Genomic DNA, 21,967 nt, shown 5'->3' with positions numbered 1-21,967 from the left:
AAACTTTTGCCCATATTGGTCATGTGTAGGTTGTGCAACCTGGGGAAAAACAGTAGACCAAGACCTTATAATTCAAAGGTACCTAGTATTCCTCATTGTAAATCAATGGAGCATAATCCTGTACTCATGAATACAGCAATTTATTAATGTTTGGGAATCTTTTCGGTTTCCAAATATATGGTACAGGGACAGACCCAGGAGCCATCCTATATATAGGCCTTGAAACCGAGACCCTGAATGCCCAAACTCATCAGGTATTCTATTCCTTTTGTGAGGAGATGTGTGTTGAAGATGAAGTTCCCCACACTGTTAAGAACCTGTTCATCGATCTGGCTGAGAGTATTACAAGTAGTCTTAATATAACTAACTGCTTTGGATGTGGAGGTACAAATATGGGACACCAATGGCCATGGGAAACGAGAGAAGTATAGTACCCTGGTTCTGAGACAAATGAGCAACAGATGCCTTCCCACTCCAGTAATTAAGCAACCATATGGGAAAAATCGGAATGGCAATTAAAAACATCCATAATCGGTCATGTATGCTTAGCTAGGTGAGGCCCAATGTATAACACACCTGTAGGCAAGTTGACTTGTCTAGGGCAGAAAGCATATAATGCTAGTAGCCATAATACTACCTGGTGGTCAGCTTCAAATGTCTCAGAGCCTACCAATCCTTTTGTTAAGTACACCAATTTAAGAGATATATGGTTTGATCTATCGGCTACATCTAACTGGAGAGCCCCAGAAAATGTATAGTGAATTTGTGGTAAGAAGGCGTATTCAGAATTACCACAAAATTGGGCGGTGGCATGTATGCTAGGTATGCTCAAACCATCCTTCTTCTTGTTACCAATCCAAACAGGAGAGACGTTAAGGTCTATGAGCGAGTACCATTAAGTATAGGTAATTGGATGAATGGCCACCCCAGCAAAGTAAAAATTACTGTGTAACTGCTACTTGGGCTGAAGATGGTACTTATGGTTACCGAACCTCCATTTACATGCTCAGCTGCATCATAAGATTACAGGCGGTGGTTGAGATTATAACCAATGAGACAGCTGAACCACTTAACCTCCTGGCAAGACAGAATACCCGTATGAGGTCAGTCATTTACCAAAATAGGCTGGCTCTTGACTATTTATTAGCGGAAGAAGGAGGCGTGTGAGGAAAGTTTAATCTTTGTAATTGCTGTCTGCATGTAGATGATGAAGGGCAAGCTGTGGTTGACCTTACCAGCCACATGGTTAAATTAACACACATACCTACTCAGATCTGGAACGGGTATAATATCTTATGCCTCTTACTAACCTGCTTGATTCCATTAATAATTCGGTCCATACGTAGTGTTATTGAGAGCACTATAGAAAGGAAGACAGCAGCTCACGTAATGGCCATCTGGAGATATGAACCTCTAGCCCAAAGAATAATAATTTGTAATCAGGTCGATGAGTTCTGAGAATTCATAAGATTCAGCTAGAATGCTCACATGGTCTCTCCTGTTTTGTAATTACCTGAGTGGTATTGGCAAAGTATGGTAAGTGATGCATCTGGAGTACTCAGTATCAGAAGCATCAAATAGGGGTATGTGATGGGATTCAAGCCCAAAATTTAGTAGGCCTAAAATCTCCATGTGGCATATACAAGTACAGGTATCTGTTAGTTAGTTGCATGTAGCTAAAATACTGTCATCAATGTACTGAGCATGTGCAAGAACTGAAACCACATTCCATTGTCTCCTAGTCCCATGTTGCCTGTCCATATACGGTAATCCTGTGTATCCTGTTTGCTGATTGGTGTAGGGTACAGATGAAGGATGCATAGCTTATAAAAAGCCTCTACTCCATGTGCTCAGTGCTCAGACCTTTTGAACATTAGTTCAGCTGAGACCCGACTGGTGAGTGAAAATAAAGACCTTTTGCTTTCTGAAAAGACCCGTGTCCGGACTCTCTGTGCGTGGCTTCTTCAGTGTTCCCTGCAACACTAATGCAACTTAAAGGGAAACTATGGTCACCAGAACAACTACAGCTTATTGAATTTGTTCTGGTGAGTAGAATCAATATCTTCAGGCTTTTTGCTGTAAACACTGTCTTTTCAGAGAAAATGAAGTGTTTACATTACATCGTAGTGATAACTTCACTGGCCACTCCACAGATAGCTGTTAGAGATCCTTCCTGGGTCATGGCTGCCTAAAATGCATCCACACATTCAGTATCTCCTGCCTCTGCATGCAGACACTAAACTTTCCTCATAGAGATTCATTGATTTAATTAATCTCTATGAGGAGATGCTGATTGGCCAGGGCTGTGTTTGAATCATGTTGGTTCTGCCCCTGATCTGACTCCTTGTCAGTCTCAGCCAATCCTATGGAGAAGCACTGTGATTAGATCAGGCTACCACTTTTGATGATGTCAGCAGACAGCATGCAGAGTTACAGCTACTGGCTTGAATACAGTAAGATTTTGCTATATTTATGGAGGCATGAGAGGCCTAGGGGGCTAGATGGTGGTTTTAACACTATAGGGTCAGGAATACATGTTTGTGTTCCTGACCCTATAGTGATCCTTTAATTCCAATATAGTTGTTGTGCCAGGAGTGTACATTTCAATGTTTGAATTGTTATCATTTAGCTCTAGATAAAAAACATTTTTTTTTTATCAATGAACAGGGATATCATCAAAATAAATTAAATGCTTTCATTAAGACTCACTTTTTTTGTATAATGTACACTCATTTATTATTCATTAAACAAATCCCAGCATGAAAAATCTGAACTTTTTAATATGTACAGTAGCAATTATATTTTTAGGGTGCCCTTTATACATCTTATTGCTACTGGCATCATGGGCATGGAAGAAATAAGACATCTAAACACAGGTCAGAAAAACTACCTACACATTCTCATTCAATTCAGTGAAATGTTACATGAGACGCTTCCAATTTAAGGGTTCCATAATTATTTCCATGATTTAAGGTGGTCTTGGTGCTTGGAGTAAGTATGTGCCGTCTTTCAGTATGAAATTCTGCACATACAAAGAAAATACACACTGCTACAAGGCGTGTAACTCCACCAGCAGCGTCATTAGCAGCTTGGAACGAGAGTTCCGGTTTGGCTAATGTTATGTCAGTGCATATTGGCCATCTGTCCAGTGGTGTATCCTGGTTTTGTGCTGCCCTAGGCAGGACAAAACTCAGGCGCCTCCCCTCCCCCCGCGCCACCCCCACCCAACCTTTCCCCCCGCGGCCCCGCCCCCGCATTCGAAATACACACACACATTCACTGACAGATACGCATACACTAGCTAACAGAAACACACACTCGCTAACAGAAACACACACACACTAACAGACACACTCACACTCAGTAACAGACAAACACACTCACTAACAGACACACACTAACAGACACAAACTAGCAGACACAAACTAGCAGACACAAACTAGCAGACACACACACTCACTAACATACACACACACTCACTAACATACACACACACACACACTAACAGACACACACACACACACTAACAGACACACACACACTAACAGACACACACACACTAACAGACACACACACTAACAGACACACACACTAACAGACACACACACTAACAGACACACACACTAACAGACACAGACACACACTAACAGACACAGACACACACTAACAGACACAGACACACACTTACCCACTCACATTAACACATTTTTTTTAAATTTATTTTTAACACATTTTTATTTTTTAACACATTTTTTTTTTTTTTTTTAACACATTTTTTTTAAATTTAACACCCCCCCCCAGCCTCCTTACCTTTGGGAATGCTGGGGAGGGGGGTGTCTCTTCCTCCCTGGTGGTCCAGTGGCTGCTGGGCGATCGGGCGGCACTGCCTGGCGGGCGGGCGGCCGGACGGCGAGGGAGCACTTCCCCTGAGCTGTCTGCTCAGCTCCCTCGCGCGCCTCAGAGTGAGGCTGGGAGCCGGAATATGACGTCATATTCCGGCTCCGCCTCCCAGCCTCACTCTGCGGCTGGCGAGGGAGCTGAGCAGACAGCTCAGGGGAAGTGCTCCCTCGCGGGCCGGCCGCCCGCCCGCCAGGCAGTGCCGCCCGATCGCCCGCCGGCATGTCAGTTAGCCGCAAGGCTAACAAGACATTTGCCTTGGGCATTTGGGGGCGGCTTTTTTTGCCGCCCCCTGGAAAATGCCGCCCAAGGCAAATGCCTTGTTTGCCTCGCGGCTAATACGCCCCTGCATCTGTCATCAGCACACGTAGCATGCTGGCAACAAACAACCAATGGTGGCACATCCTTGTCCCTGCACTGAGGGGGTGTGATGTCATGACTGGGGAGGATGATTGGACTGCAACTTCATTTCAGTTTAGGATTGCAGGTAAGGTTCAACTATATTTCTCTTTTTTTTTAAGGGAGGGTTGGGTAGAACCAAACAGACCAAAATAGTGTTTTAATGAAACACAGTTTGTGGTTGGATTAAGCGTTTAACATGAAAAAAAATTGTCCAAGAACTTCTCCAGTTCAAAAGTAGGCATGTTTATTATTGAATGAGAAACCACATGCTGTTTTATTTATATTGTAAATGTTACTTTTGTACCTTGTTTACCTCCACTATGTTAATATAATTCTACTGGGACAAAGGTACTGGCTGATAGATATGAATTATTCTAGTTAAAGCGGCACTGTCATGGCCGAATCCCTTTTTTTAACCCCTCTCCTGACTACCCTACATCTAATTGACCCCCTAGTCACCCCCAAATGCCCCTACGCACCCCATATTACCTAGTTTTTAAACTTTATTTTCTGCCCGGACCTAGGTTCTGGGTGCCGCCATCTTTGTGTGGGTAGATGAAAGCCTTATGGGAAACGCCATCTGCCCACACTAGATAGCGCTGTGAAATTCCTGTGCATGCGAACAGGAAATTCATCCATTCATTCGTCAGAAAGACGAACGAATGAATGAATAGAAATGTCAGATGAACAAACAAACACCGAATATCGGTGTACGTTCAGTTTATTACAAGGAGGGAGCTACTGACGCACAGCTCCCTCCTTGTAAAATGTAAAAATAGAAGCGGCTCCCCGCCACTTTCTAAGCCCCCCATGTCCTCCCTCACTCTATGAGAGTTAATTTGACCCCCATAATAGTATAAGGGAGATTGAAATCTCCCGAATGCCCCTACTTGCTATGCCGTGAGTAGGGGCATGTCTACTAAACAGTGGCTGCTCACTGTTGTAGAAAAAAAAGGGGGGGGCTTTTTTCCTCCCCCCATTCCTGAGCGCTGGGTGGGGGTCCAAATGAGTATGGGGGAACCTATTGTCCTCCCATCTGGCCCCCACCCCTGAGCGGTGGGTGGGGGCCATAAAAACAATGAGGGGGGAACACCTAATGTCCTCCCCTCCGCCCCCACCCCTGAGCAGCCCTATATGAAAATGTCCCCAAGCCCCTAGTCACCACCCAAAACAAAAATTCATAAAACCCTACCTACCCCCATCACCATAAAAATAGTGAGGGGGGAATAAAAGAACTAAGTGCCTGTAAAAAAAATAAAACTTACCATTTGATGTCTTCATTTTTCTAAAATCTTCATTTTCAGCCCCAAAAAAGGCCAACTAAAAACCATAATATCCATTGAACTTGTAAAAAATAAAATAAAAAAAACAGAGTGCAAAAAAAAAAAAATCAGACGAAAAAGAAAAACCCAGACACTAAAGAATTAATCGATCTTCACCCGGCGAGGGCACGGCGCAGACAGAGCTTATAAAACCTTCCCATGCCCTGCAATTTGACTCAGAACACTCAGGGGTGGAGGCCGGGGGGAGGACAATAGGTCCCCCCCTAATTTTTTAACCCCTTAAGGACACATGACATGTGTGACATGTCATGATTCCCTTTTATTCCAGAAGTTTGGAATTAAATTAATTGGGTTAAAAAAAAATCTTGGGGCGGGGCTTGCTACCCGACACGAACGGACGCCATCTCTCTCAGCTCCCAAACCCTGCGGACAAAATCCCCATAATATCGGTCTTTCAAGGACCCATCCGTACACACCACATACCCCATCGGCACCAGCACACCGAGCCGAGTCTCCTGATGCCCTTCTTTCAACCGCAACGAGTGCAGAAGCGGAGACGCAAAACCGGGGCCTACTATACCCCAACGATCCTGGGCCTCGAGGACCTGCTGGGAGAACACCCAGTGGAACTTGCTGATCCCTCAGACTCCCTGGACCTATCCAACGCCCGGACACATATACCGGCAATGGGACGCCGATCACAGAAACCACAAGGTACGGCAGGGGGCAGAGACATTGGGATTATGTTACAAAACCCCCCCCAGCCCAAACCCACTCCCACGGCAGTTACACTGGAGACTAATCTGATACCCAGCACACCCCAACAACGTCCGGACTCACCTGGGATCCCCATGACACCCAAAGCAGGACAACAGGGGCATGAACTCCCTGGGCAGCACCAAAATCTGCAGCTGCCCACCCAGACACCACAAGGCCCGGATTCTCAGGGGCCCTCATGGGCAACACAGCCTGACAGGGCTCTCAACCCACTACAACCCAGGCCTGACTCACAAGGGCACTTACAAACACCACTGCAGCCACTGCTGGAACCCACGGATGATTCTGCACCAACCACCAAACGTGACTTAAAGCTCCTATTAGCAGACATCCACAAACTCCTGGCAGCTGACTCAGCCCTTATCAAAACCGAACTACACACGGTGGCAGAAAAGGTGAAAGCCACGGAAACAGAACTAGTGGCGGTACAAACTCACGTTAACACGATGGAAGACTCCATCAAACAACTTCAGCAACAGCAAACATACCTGTCACTCAAGATGTCAACCATGGAAGATCGCCAACGCCGCTCACACATTAAGATCAGGGGCATCCCAGCGGAGATATCGGCTGAAGAGCTGCCGCATTACATCAGACGCCTACTAACTACAGTACTCCCACACACAGCGGTAAAGAAAATGGCTCTAGATGGGATATACCGCCTGCCCACCCCACCCCACCTAAAGACCCCAACGGCCAGAGATGTCATCCTTAGATGTGTCACAGTGCAAGACAAACTACAAATAATGGCCGGGCTCAAAGGCAAGACACCACTGCTGTTTGAGAATGCCTCCCTAACGTTCTTTCAGGATCTATCCAAAGCCACCCTTATGTGGCGCAAAATATATGCGCCGCTTACCACACAACTCCGAGCAGCGAGAATTACATACAGGTGGGGTACTAACGGGACACTGGAGGTTACCCAAGATGGCACCACCCACGTCCTAACCTCTATGGAGGAAGCACCTTCCCTCCTAACCACCTTGAAGCTACCCAACCCGATACCTTCACTACGACCAGGCCCTCCAATGGAAGTACGAGACCCCGGGAAGTCCGCCCAGTCGGAACCGAGACCCAGCGGATCCCAACACCCTGTACCATGATTGGAATGGACTGATACCACAGATTTCGCTACCAAGACTGGTGCACATATTCTGTTTTGAATCTCTTCCGTGACTTTACTTATGTTTTATGTTATTACTTATGCTTTGTTATATTTTATGTACTTGTAAGCCTCCGTTATACATATCTAACCACCGCAGGCCACTGATGCACGCACCCTCTACAAACCAACGAGAGCCAGCACATCACACTTGCAACCACAGGGCGCCCGACAACTCACCCCCCCCCCCCGCAGCCCCCTTGGTTAGGGGTAACTAACCCAACAAGCCACTTACAGCAATGGCTCACCTCCACTAACACAGACTGACGTCTATACCCAGCTCATCACAACGAGCCTGACCATAACACACGCAACTGACGCAACCATGCCGCCCCACGACTTGAACTCAGACACAACCCTCTCACAGAGTTGCATCACCACCTGAACCACACTTGAAGGGAGCTAGTGCTGTACAACGAAGTCCCATCTCAAACACTAAGACGCACAAAACATCATATTATCTAGATGCTGATTACTATGTTTTGTTTAACATGTTACTATTGTTCACTACTGTTATTGCCTGACCCAAAATGGTGCGAACCTAGAACTACACAGAACCTTGATTTCTTGATTATCTGTTAAGATCAAAATGTTGCACCAAAACTGAAAATAAAGAATTTCAAAAAAAAAAAAAAAAAAAAAAATCTTTATTTTGAAGAACTTGTTGTGTTTGGGGGGGGGGGGGGGGGGTACAGAAAAAAGAGACTGGGGTTAACAGTTTAAGATACATACATTGCGTAACATACAAAATGTCTAGATAATGATTGTATAACTTGGACTGGTTTGCAAGGGTATCCTCTGGGGTTTCAACGTGTGTTCTTGTTTTGTGCGTGCCCTCTTTTCTCTCCCTCCTCTATCCCTCTCACTGTTTCATGCCCTCCAAGGGTGCAGTGGTGTGAGGGGGGAGCATAGAGAGTCAAGTCCGGGGGGTGTAGGTGGTGGAGTTGTCCTCCTCGTGGGCTTTGTCGTGGTTGCTCTGTTATAGACCTTTATTGGTTGCGGCTGGTTATTTAGTTTCTGGGATAGCGGGCTGCATTGTGTTGTAGGGTGTTGCGGTGTGGGTCGGGCAGCTGTGATGTGGTTCTGGTCTTTTTAGTCCGAGGGGTCTATTAGGTCTGATGTGGGTTAGAGGGTTGGGGGGTCACGGCCTGTCTGACCTGTTGGGGGGAAGGGGATAGTGTTGAGGTCTGTGTAGTTTGTGACCTGGTTAGTCTTGTGCCTGTGTTTGGATGCATGGCCCTTCTCGGGTGGTGTTTTTTTAGGCACCTAGGGTTATGCAATGGTCTTTCGGTATTGATGTGTTGGTGGGCGTATGTGGGTGTGCTTGCGTGTGTGTGGAGGTGTAGTGGGTAGTGTGCTTGGCTTTGGCTTTCATTGGTTAGTGTGCCCCCTCATTGTTTTTATGGCCCCCACCCACCGCTCAGGGGTGGGGGCTGGGGGGAGGACAATAGGTCCCCCTCATTTTCATTTAGGTGCCCCACCCAGCGCTCAGGGGTGAGGGCCAGGGGGGAAGACAATAGGCCCCCCTCATTGCTATTTAGGGCCCCCACCCGCCGCTCAAAGATGGGGGATGGGGGGGAGGACAGTAGGTTCCCCCCCTCATTCTCATTTAGGACCTCCACCTGCCGCTCAGGTGTGGGGGCTGGGGGGGGAGGACAATAGGTCCCCTCCACATTCTCATTTAGGGCCCCCACCTGCCGCTCAGGGGTGGGGGCTGGGGGGAGGGGCTCTAGGTCCCCCCTTCAGTTTAATAGCCCCCACTCGTGTGTAACGGGTGGGGGGTCAGAAGGGGCGTACTAGGGTTTTGGGTTTTTGTTTTTTAACAGTGAGCAGCCACAGGCTGCTCACTGTTTAATAGACATGCCCCTACTCGCAGTATAGTAATCTTTACTTAGTATTAGTAAATTTGGCTGAAAGACCAATTTAGGTCTTTCAGCCTTTTGGTAGATAGCTCCCTGATGCCTTGGGAATTAGGGAGCTATCTACTAAGCGGCTGCAAGATTCAAATGAAATTCCGATATGAACAAAGTTCTGAAATGCGTCCTATCACCAATGGAGAAACGGTTCTCATTCTGGACGCAATTCGGCATTTTTGCCAGCGTTCTGTCTAAATGACAGGACGTTTGGTAAAAGCGAAAGGAAGCATCGCAGGAACACAGAGGAAAGGTAAGAACTGTGTGAAAATTTCTCTGACCACCGGAAATTAAGCACACTTTGCTCCTCCGCTTGTCAGAGATGGTCAGGCGTAGGAAACCTCCATAAGACAAATAGTCCCTACTTGGTCTTATGTTTTAAGGGGTTAAAGAAAACTAGAGCAGACAGGAAGAAATGAAGAACAGATCCTGAGAGAGGAAGAGAAGAGGAATCAATTAAAGAAAGGTAAGTTTCGGAATGACAGTGCCGCTTTAAAGGCCACTGAAAGTGTCAGTGATCATGCTGGGAAAAGCTATTTTGTTTTAATGTGATTTTTTGAGTGCATATTTCAATTATGTATCTAAATAAATGAGTGATAAATCTATGCTATGTTGCAACTTGGAGATTTTATTTTCGTCTAAATTTGATCTTAGTGGATGCTGGTCCATGTGGCGAAACTTATGACAGCACCTCACCAGTTTTTATGTGGTGAAAAAATATTTGCAGTACTTGGGAACACACTAAGATTCTTTTTCTAGAAGTAAAGGAGGTAAGCCAAAAAAATCTGGGAGAAATTCTGTAATAGATTTCAGTTCTTCAGGGCTTTTCCCCCTTATTGGTAGCTTTTTCAAGAAGCTTACTTGCAAGCATCTAGGTATGTCAAAAAAATGGAGCAGGTTTTCACATGGCTAGTGTCCTTTTAGAAGGAATTTCTGGAATTTCCATTGAGTTGCCATTGGGACAGCAGAGCCAGCTTCCCATGGCCTCTCTATTCTCTAATCCTAGCACCACAGGAACAGACACCCAGCACCAGTTCAATAGAAGTGGGAGTCTACCACACCAGGAAAGACTAAAGGTGCAGGCTGTGCAAAGAAGCCTCTGAGACAATCCTGCACATACTAGCTGCATGAAAGATGTTATCAGTAACAGCATACTCTGAACGACAAAACCAAGTTACTTGGATTGTATACTGAAACATCTGTTCAGAATATGGGTTGGACCTGTTTAAGTCCAGGTGTGAGACGCCACAAAGGGTAGTTGAGAATAACAGGGCTAAGAAACTGTGGGACTTTCAGATCCAGACAGTTTAAGCAAGTTTAAGTCCTAGACAACCAATCTTACAACATGGTGATTAACAAGGAATAGAATACTGCAGTCGTGGTGTATGTAGCAATATCCAGTGACTATAACATCAGGAAGAAGGACCATGAGAACACGAACAAATACCAAGGACTGAAAGAATAGCTAGAAAGGATGTGGAAAGTGACGGCAGAAGTAGTCACAGTCGTGATAGGAGCACTCGGGGCTCTGACTCACAAGTTGCGGGAGTGGCTTCAACAGATTTTTAGGTGGGACATCTGAGATTGCTGCCCCGAAGAGTGCAGTTCTAGGAACAGCTAAGATAATCGTTATACTCCGAGAGGCCCCGAGAATGAGAAATAAATATACCACCCAGGAGGGATGAGAAAATCAATAATGTATGTGTATATATATATATATATATATATATATATATATATATATATATATATATATATATATATGTATGTAAGGCCTTGGCCTGTAGTTGTGGGAGGGGCTTGAATTCCCTTTAAAGGGCGGCCAATCCTCTCCCAGTTATAATATGCTATGTTACACTATTATCACGGCAAGTGCCCCGACTACAAATATATATATATATATATATATATATATAAATACTTTTCTTCTGTTCCCTGCACACAAACTTTCAATTACATATAGGTGCCTGGTGCATCTTTGTTGCTGAACTGATCCTGATGAAAGCCACGGACGATGGCTGAAACATTGATAATGACAAAGACTATATTTTAACAAGATGGAATAAAGAAAGAAACAATTTTTACAAAAGAAAAAGACAGTGAGTGCAAGCCTTTGTTCATGTTATTCTCTCTCTATATATAAATATATATATATATATATATACACATACAGCATTTGCTGCCCTCCTGCTCACCTACTGTGCAGGAAGTGGGACAATAATCCATCCCCTCAGAGCACAGGCTAGGAAACCCAGCACCTGCACTCTGACTCCCTCACAGAGCGCTGGAACCACGAGGTAGTGCATCACCACAGACCACAAGGGGTCAATCTTTTGATCATAATAGGAGCACTTGTGGCTCCCAGGGGCACTTTCACCCATAGCCCCCTACTTTCACCGCAGACTAACAGAACTCTGTCTAAAGTATAGGAAAAAATTCTAGTAGATTAAAGCGATTTATTAGCCTAATTGGGATGAAAAAAATAATCAGGATGAAAAGGAAACAAATTAAAGTTATCTGAGTAACTGAACAGAGATACCTTACTTAGATGCAGGTTAATAGATCCAAAGTAACACAGTTCTATGTATTAAGTGGATGTGAATGCAAACAAAATATTTACATATGGACCAAATATGGGTACTTGAAAAGTCCCACACGCATCACAGAAAAACAGCTGTAGTAGATAAGGTACCAGGGGTGTCCTGGCACCCTCCCAGAGTAAGAAGTCAAACCTTTTAAGTCTTGACAACTTTGCCGGTACTACCTAGCACCCACTGCTGTCTCTTCTGCTGCCAGAAGATCATCTACTGAGCTGAGCATGGCTGTGCAGGGCTAAGATCATTCTCTGAGAGTGCTCAACTGATGTAGTGAACAACAGGGCTTAGCTCAATACTGGAGCTTCTGAAAGCATGGGAAGAAGCTGAGGCCACCTGGCTAGTAAATGGACCATTCTTAAATGCTTTATCTACTTACTCTAGAAGGGTGCAATGCCAATCATAGCAACATAACCAAAACCACAGGCTGTAGTAGTTGTTGCAGTTGCTTCTTTGCTATCACAGGTTTAAAATCTGAAAAAAATACACAAATATATATATACATACACACTTTTTACTACAATTTCTCATAGACAGTAGTTAAATCCAAGGAAACCTATCACAGATCTATTTTAGTTCACAACACTACAGCTCTCCTTTGAAGAGACGCAATTTCCACTCTTTCCCATAAATCAATTGGAATTAAAAATTCATATTCTCTTTAATGTGTCTAATAGTACCAGTAAAGGATACTTCTTGCATCACTAGACCTCCAGCAGTTTGAACGAAGAAATGTTTATGACACCTAAAAGCTTTCTTGACTGCAGAATCCCTGGATAATACACTCCATTTGCACCAGTTCCCAGCAAAGGTCAGTTTTAAGGATGATGTCAGAGCGCTAGATATAGGTTAGATTGCAAAGCATGCTCAAGAGTTATTATGTACAATACAAATCCTCACTCCCCCGCGTGTAGAAAGCAGCCTGCTGGAGAAGCAAATATTCTTGATGTGAAAAATAAAGTCCCGAGGCATGTAACTCAACCTCCCCTGATGTTTTAATAGTCACATGCTAGGCCCTAGACAAGGTTTGTGAATTGCACCTCTTCATCAAAAAGAAATTGCTGCCGCTTCCTTCAAACATTGCTGCTGCTTCTCATCCACATATCACTGCCACTTTTCCCCCTAAAATTGTTGCCCATCTTCCCACATGTATTACGGACTCCCTTCTCCCAAATATTGCTGTTTCTCTTCCCCATGTATAATTGTCCCTTTTAAATCACTAGCCCAGTTCCTTTAACTATCACTGCTGCCTTCATCCACACATCCTGTTGCACCCATTTCCATTTCCTTACCTTCATTGGTGGGTGGGGACCTCATCTCTGTTGTCTATTTGCATACTTGCAACTGCATGGCATTGTGTTTTAATAATTATCCAACTGTGCCTCCCACAAGGCTCACAATGTGTTATGTGATGTCACACATCAATATAGTACTCGCTAACAGAACTGCATTGTTCAGTACTTAAAAGGCTTGATATGTGTTGATATTGGCCCAAGCTGTGATAGGTTACCTGTTAATAGTATAATGCCTGACACCTAAACAGACATTCCAGGCTAGAAATAATGCCCAATATTAAAATTTTAAAGCATTATATAAATAACACCTTAAAAATAAACAACAACAAAAAAATACTTCCTTTATAGTTCCTGCACATTCCATCTGTATGGAGATTTTCAGTAACCAAGAATATGCTCTGCTTTTGTTTTGTTTTCAAGGTAAGAGTAGTATAAATAGGAGTTTGTAAAAGGACGTTGCTTTTTAACAGTTCCACACGCCAGCACCAATCAATACGAATGGAACTGCTGCCTATGCTGATGGTATCTTAGTGAAAGCTGCATTCACAGTTTAATGAGTTGAATTGATCAGATTGCTTTATACTGAACTGAACTGTGAAGAATACAAGTGCTTGGCCAGGATGAGGAGGGAAGCTTAGTCACTGGCAGTCGGCTTAGACCTGCAGTCACATTTGCTAAACCAAATTTTTGTAGAAGACAGGGACAGGTGACTTATTTGCACCACAGAGTACTTTGAGTGCTTGTACTACAGGTTTGTCATTGCTGCTTTGTATATATTATAGGGAAAATATTACAAGTGGGGTTTTGGATAAATAAAGGTTAGCTATGCTAGGCGTTCCACCACCATGATGCTGAAAGCAAAGAGGTCTGCTGGACACTGCCGACACACACCTGATGCGACCTACAGCCAAAGGCACAACTTACACCCTTGGAGGGATCATACATGCTGAACGGAAAAGCAACACGGAGGAAGATCGCTATCCCAGGGGAAGACTCACGCTACACCACGAGCTATCACTTACCTGAGCTCATCATCAGGGACAGACAAAGCCTTGCAGCTCTCTAGCCTGACTGGACACTCCACGGATCGGGACTATGTATAGCCACGGAGGGGGTATTGGTTAGCCACAAATGCAGAGTCTTACTCGGCCATAGGCCTCCTTCCACGCTAGGCCACACACAGCAGCACTAAAATAAACTAGCCTAGCTTTATAATTACAACACTTGGCTGAGCAAGCACCCAGTGCACTTATCATGCTCCACTGTATTATTTCGTTTTATCTTGTGACCCACACGGCATAGAGCTGCGAGTACTTCCCTCTCACCACAGATGGCCAAGGCTGTAATGCGGGAATTCCTATATCCTCATTCTCATTCCCATATAACTAATGAGGAGGGCCAGTGGCATTATGTCTTCAGTGTCAATCTTAGCATAATATATTATGTTCTTCTTAATTTTACTTAGCACCTACCTAGCATATGACATGCAGCCAAGCCGTCACGTCCGTGTAGACCTAATGGACACTGTCTGGTTTGATCATTATTTGACTGTTATTTGATTTTGCTTTGATTAGACCTCTCACATTTAAGCTTAGAGCGCTAGGTATCTACGCATTGCTTAGCGCATACCTTTAACTCTTTGTACTCTAATCTTCTATACTCAAAATGGCAAAGTAATGATAGTTATCTGGAGGAGCTCGCTAAGAAATGTAACCCAGCATTGTAGTTTAGCTATTCAGGAAAGGTCAGGCTGTTTCCCATTATAAGCATGATACTCATGATACATAGCTCACAGTTAACAGATTGTTTCTGCAGTTTGACATAACATGATTTAACTACCAAGCTATGAACCAACGATAACACAAATTACTCTTACAATAGTTAAAGCCTGTTTACTAACCTTCAAAAAAAAAAAAATGTGCAAGTTATACCAATATCCTAAAAGTGTTTGTATGCTCTGTAGACTCTGGCTTGTTATCTGCTTTTGGGTCGGAACAAGCATATATGTAACACTATGCACAATAAAAATAAAGAATAAAAAAAAAAAAAAAATAAAGGTTAGCTAGTATTATCATTTTAAAAAATACAAACAAATGTGGTTGTCCTGTCCAAATCGAGCATATATTGTAAATTAATTTAAAGTGCTGAGTTTTTGTAAAAAAAAATCAAAGTGTTCATGTGCTTGTATGGCATTCACGAACGTCTTCCCGACGATATATAAGTACCTGGAGCTTCAAGAGGCCATGACCAAAGCATTGCAGAAGTGAATGTGTTTTACACAGCAGAACCAATCATCCTAGCAAGCACTTACTGAGGTCAGAGAATTAAGAACTCTCACTTTCAGAGAAAAGACAGTTCTGCTTTACCTGTATGGCTAAACATACCTCACAGTCAGTGAATGGCATCAAAGTGCATTTTAGTTTTATACACTATTTGTAACATGTGCGTGACATTTCTATTATTTTTGTAAAAAAAAAAATCGAAGCACTATTCTCTGCTACTTGTGATGAACACTGATGAATATATTAATCCTAAAATATAGCCATATTTATGTACCCAAATATTTTTTTACAAGATTCATCAAAATTATTGAAACATCTTGATTGCAGTGAATGTTATGCAGAAGAATGTAGTTTCTGACAAATGTACCCCTGAGCACCTGTACGAACAAAATAACTTAATAAATTAGTACGTAAAAGCCACACATTGGTTTTCTAATGTAAGCATTTCATCAAGATGAAAAAAACAAATAATGAAAAAGAACGTAAAAAAACATGACACAGGAGAATGTAAATCAAACTGAAAACAAAGTTTAAGATAAAATACACTAAAGTGCAAGAATACACCATAAAAACAAATCATCCTGAATTTTAGATTTTACATTTTACATTTTACCTCCCTTCACTTACTTCCCCTCCCAAAAGAGAGACCTAGTAGTGAATTTACATCTCTACACTAGATGTAAGCAGAATGTTCTTATTCTCAATGATCTAGGTGCAGTGGTCTTGTCTCTTTTGTTACTGAAGTGCTGTTTTGTAGACACGTCTGTTTTCATTGCAGGGCTAACCACAGTTCTAGTGGCTATCTTCCACTGCTATAACAAATTCAAACTCGAATATGCCACATTTGACATCCTGACACATTGCATGAGGACATTGATTGCCCTCTAACTCGCATCGTAGGGAAGCAGTGGATTTAATGCTTCCCTATGAGACGCATTTGAATGGATGAGGGCAGTAAAAGTAAAACTTTTTTAAAGTTAAATTTAGGGGTTCCTGAATCTAAATAGGCAGTAAAAAAACAGTTAACAATACAAAGAAAAGAAGAAAAAAAAGTTTGACATCTATAAATTAAAAATGCAGCTGTTTATTATGCAGCTGTTTCTATAAAAAAAAAAAAAAAAAAAAAAAAAATATGAGGGAACTAACAGTGTTCCATAGGCCAAGGAGGCTAAATATTATCTGTCAAAATTGATGCGACACTGTTTTGTTAAATATCGTAAGGCTTGAAGCATCGTTTCATCCCTGATAACATCTGATTATAAAATGGAAGCACTTTAAAATCAAAAAATGATGAAAACATATGCTATATTGAGACAGAATGCATTAGCTAAAAAAGAAGCAATTGTTGTAAGGTGAAGCTCACCCAAAGGGACAGGTGTACATTTAATATGGGAGTTGCTAAATAACACAAAAACACAAATTCCAAATTTAACTTTGAATTCAATTTCAGTTTTATTTAATCAGTACCTTTCTGAACAACAGAAAAAGTAATTTAGTCAAATCTGTCTTTCATAAGAGCATGGACATAAGAAACAGTATAGTCATGGAGAGCATTATAACTGAGGTTAAAAGTTTCCGTTTTATGCTAGACTAGGTGGTGAGCCGGTCACTGAAGAGTGGAGGGTCTTGCACAGTAGATCATGGGTTGGCTTGACTAGAGGATGTTATCTGTGAAAGCTCTGTGCTGCATAGAGCAGGGATTTCAGGGACTTCAGTTATCGGCTTTTTACTTATAAAAGCTGTAAGATAACCTACAACCCCATGACACCTGTGACATACTTCTTGGTGGCATGTACAATTGTGTTATTGAATTTGCATGCCTCTGTCCATAAAGGAAATATTTTAGAATAAGGACGGTTGGGTAGAAGAAGCAGGATTAAGATGCAAAATGCAGCAAGACATATATTTAAAAAATATTATTTAAAACTGGGCATGCAAGGGGGGCGGGACCTGACCGCTGAACGGAGAGGATGCTACTCGCGACAGCTCCAGTTATATGCAACAAAAATAGCAGACTTTCCCAGCCAAAAAGGCAAATAATCGGGGGAGACAGGCCAGCAAGCGTGAGGTGACATCGGGGTGTACACGATGACACCACTCAAGCAATATTCCGCAATTCACTCACCCAACATGGTTATGAGGCCTGCAAGCATGACGGGCGCGGGAGGGACGGCCGCTCTCCCGCTGCCGCAACCGGCCAAGCACCAGAATATGGGCCCTCGTTCCCCCCCTTCTGGACCGGTGGGGGTCATCCCAGTCTACCCCCACGTGAACACCCTGCAAAGCAGTGGAAAGGCGATCACAAAATGGAGTCCCGAACCTCCACAGAGGTCTCCAAAATGGCAGATGCCCTCCACACCGCCTACTCACACAGTGCATGGCTGGAAACAGAGCTCCGGCTCGACAAAATCTTCATTGCCTTCTGGTCACAACTACAGGCTCGCATGCGACCTCCAGAGCCCGACCCACTGCCCAAAGACACGCCACGGAACACACCAAGGGGGGCCAAGCGGAGGGAAGCAGGAACTCCTCCAAACATTGCACCCTCAATGGATCAAATTCAGCGAGGGGTCCTCTCGGGACTATACTCAAGCCCCAGAGTGGACTGCAGTGGTCCGAGGCCCGGGACCCTAGGGTTACCCAGGAGACAACGCAGACGACATCCGCACAGGAGCACCGAACCGCGACATCGGCCCCAGAGGGGCAAGGTCAGTCTAGCACGGCGGGTGAAAGGGAGGGGCGCAAGGCCCAAGAGAGCAACCACATCAGGAGGGCTAATGAGGAGTTATCACAGCCCACGACCGGCAAACCCAGCTCTGAGCACACATTGGAGGACATACCCACCGACAAGCACACCGCCTCGCGGCACGTGGGCTCCACGCTTCCTTGTACTCTGGAAACTGAGCAGGCTGCAACAAACAGCGCGGTGGGACCACATACAGCCCCGGCGAGGCATCGGCTGACCCAGGACTTGGACTTAACATCAGGCAAAGTGCCCATTATCTCTCACCTTACTATACTTAAGCTGAACACTCACGTGAGAATCATATAAGCTTCAGTGAATTTATTATCTTGTTTTTGATCATCCAGGGGATTGCGGGGGGGGGAGGGGGGGGCATCACTAGATGTTATTCAACTACACAATATTTGCACCCATACGTCGAATAGCTCACACTCAAGCATGTTGTATTTCTATTATTATTATTATCGTTCTACTCTAATACCAGTCTAGATAGTAAAACTTCCCGTAAAAATGTATGATAAACTCAGACTAGACCTGTATCTCTAGCTTACTGATTACTTCTCTATCATAAAAAAGAAAATGTGCACTGTATATGAAACCACACTGTTGTTCACCATTGTTTATTGTTCAGACTGCACTAGCTATTGTGGCAGTGCAAATCTGCTTGTTAACTCATGCACAACCTAAATAAAGAATAAAAAAAATAAAAAAAACTGGGCATGCAAAAAAATGCAACAAATTATTCAGACCCAAAGCTATGACATGCATAAAAATGAGTGGGTGCCTGGACTGTCTGTTTGAGTGGATTTTCACCTTTTAAAGAAGAATATTATGTAACTAGAAAATTATTAAAGGGATTAGAAGATTTTTGCTAAATAGAAAATGTCAACTTGTTTACTTCAGAAATTAAGGCAGCTTAGATGGGATATGATAACATTACACAAATATATAGAGGACCAGTACAAACAGCTGTCTTGTAACCTGTTCGTTAACACAACTGTAGGAAGGACAAGAGGTTACCCTTTTAGACTTGAAGAAAGGAGATTTTGCATACAACAGAAGGAAGGGTTCCTTACATTAAGAACAATAAAGTTGTGGCTTTATCTGTCTAAAGAGGTTGTTTTTATCAGATTCCTTACATATTTTTAAACAATGTATCAATTCATTTTTGCTAATCCAGAATATCCAAGGATGTCAATTTGTAATGTAACATCTTGTTGATTCAAGGAGAAGTCGTTTTGCCATGTTGTAGTCAATAAGATTTTTTTTCTCGTTTTGTGGTAAAATTGCATGTTGCTTTAAAACAGCTTTTTGCCTTCTTTTGAATTGAGACCAGGAATTTCTCAATGTGCCAATGTGTATAAGACTGAACTAAAATTGTATGGTTGAACTAGATTGACTATATTACTAACCATCAATGTGATTTTCTTGATTCTTTGACAAACTGAAGGATGTGTCACAGCATTACTAGTACAAACAGTAAAATACTATTAAGATGGCGATCCAGAAGGAATTGAAGCAGATATCAAAACCACTGATGGTCACACTCCCAATTAGGTCATTAATGGTTATATGTTATCTATGGTTATATATATATATAAGTATCAAAACATTCTGTCCAGCGTTGAAGTTGCCAGGAGAGCCATGGTTTTGGTCAAACTACTCCAAATGACTTGGCAAAACAACACCCCAGACTTTATGCACCGTAACTACCATGTACAGTACAGCTTTAAAGGGTCAGTACGGGGTGCTTAGTTCTACAATCAGTATAGCACATCACCATGGAAACATAAACACTGCCGAAACTCTTACATCACCTCTTTCTCTGACGTCACTGATACAGAGAGAGAACTACTATCAATCATGGAGCTGGCTCCGTGAGCATTAATGTGACTAAATCCAGCTGTCACAGATTGTTTTTGGAGTATGTTCATGCACACACTCTTTTTTGAAGCAACAGGAAGGCACATAAGCAAATCCCCACTGCAATGGCTGAAATACCCTATAGCCTCCTCAAACCTAATGGACATGCATCAAAATTGTGTTTTCATTAATACACCCATTACATTTAAAGGAACACAAATTCTGTATTATCAATTTCTAATTGCTGTATGATGCAAATGCTTTTATAAAACTGAACCACCAAAAGGCATCCGGCAGTAAACGCAGGCAAGTACCTGTCATGCACATTGGAAAATGCTACAGTTAAATAATTTAGCATAGATTAAAAGATTGATCTGTCTGGTTTATGTGTTTCTACAGCTTGTTGTTAAACCCTCTCACTGCCATTAAAATAAGAATTGCAATTATAATGGAATTAGTGAGGGAATATAAATAAATTGGTCAACTTTTTAGAATGCTTGACTTTTTTTTTTAGTAAAACCAGTTTAAAATCCTAGATGAAGAGAGCATTGATAGCAAGCCTTTGCATTGCAGAGGTTTGGGGACTACATATCCAATCATGCTCAGCTAAGTATCGAGGGGAATGTAGTTCACAAACCTCTACTGTGCAAAGCCTGGCCATCAGTACGTATGACTTAGTTGGTTCGCACTGGGTTATTGCAATCCTACTTGGGAACCCGGTGGCTTTATGTTGCTGTGGATTACCATTCCTACAACCCTCAGCCATATAGTTGCATCCTCTAGTATTGCAGCTGCAGGTAACTACCTATCCTAGCATTTTCAACCAACACTTAGCAAGAGTGGGAATGGTGGTCTATAAAAAAGGCAGTACCAAGCTTGCCTGTCACTTACTGCCACATTCCTCATGTTGTCTACAACTCCCATAAAAGTCAGGCAGCTCTGTCATAATATCTATGGGAATCACAGACAAAAATACAAATCAAGCAAATTAGCCTAATCACCAGATATCAAGACATCTATTAAAAATTAGCTTTTACATGAACATAAATTGTAAAGACAGCTATTTACTAACAAATCAGTCAGGTTGTACGATGGTCATTTCTAAGATCAGGAGAAGGCAACTTTCTTCCACAATTCCCTATCAGCCATAATGCTGGCAAAGCACCATGGGAGGTGTAGTCCAGAACATCTGAAGTGCCGAAGGTTGCCTATCCATGCCTTAGATCACCTAATCTTTTATGTTTTAAAAATATGTATAATAACAGCACCAGCAATACTTTGAAAATCTGGTGCTGTTTCTTCGATCAAATACTGATAGTTTTCTAAATTACTGTTAGAGGTTAGTAAATAAGCCCAAGGACGCTGATAACTGAATATCTCTTACCTCGTTTAATAGGAACACACTAGAGTTGGATAGCGACATGCATGTAGGAAGCTTGTCTGGCAGGCGTAGAGCAGGATATGAGTAGCGCTGGCTAAAAGCAGCATCTAATTGCTGGCAGATCGGAGGACACTGAGCTACTGAGAACCCAGCCCACAGGATTTTTATCTTTCTAAAGTACTTAGAGCAGGGCCAGCCCATAGCAACCCAGCATCATCACTATATGTTCCCTCCAGGCTCAGAACTTCAGCTGAAAGTTTTACTTAACCCTTTAACAGACAGCCTGGCAATCAAAGTCTATTAAAAAAATATAGGCAGTAGGACTCACTTCACAAAACATTTCATGAAAAATCTTTTTGGAGACATTACCCACTG

General features: G+C 42.9%; 1 protein-coding gene across 1 annotated transcript in view; it reads right to left on the bottom strand.

Moving 5' to 3' along the window:
- The window catches only part of CACNB3 (calcium voltage-gated channel auxiliary subunit beta 3), a 273,992-nt gene extending 252,281 nt beyond the window's left edge, over positions 1-21,711 (bottom strand). The window contains exon 1 of the mRNA XM_063426059.1: positions 21,596-21,711. Within this exon, the coding sequence (XP_063282129.1) occupies positions 21,596-21,634 (39 nt within the window). The 5' untranslated portion in view covers positions 21,635-21,711. The remainder of the gene's footprint in view (positions 1-21,595) is intronic.
- Between the last annotated feature and the right edge of the window lie 256 nt (positions 21,712-21,967).

This window comes from Pelobates fuscus, chromosome 1 (genome assembly GCF_036172605.1).
Source record: "Pelobates fuscus isolate aPelFus1 chromosome 1, aPelFus1.pri, whole genome shotgun sequence".
NCBI lineage: Eukaryota > Metazoa > Chordata > Amphibia > Anura > Pelobatidae > Pelobates > Pelobates fuscus.
Note: the sequence above shows the minus strand (reverse complement) of the source record. Positions and strands in the feature narration are given on the sequence as shown.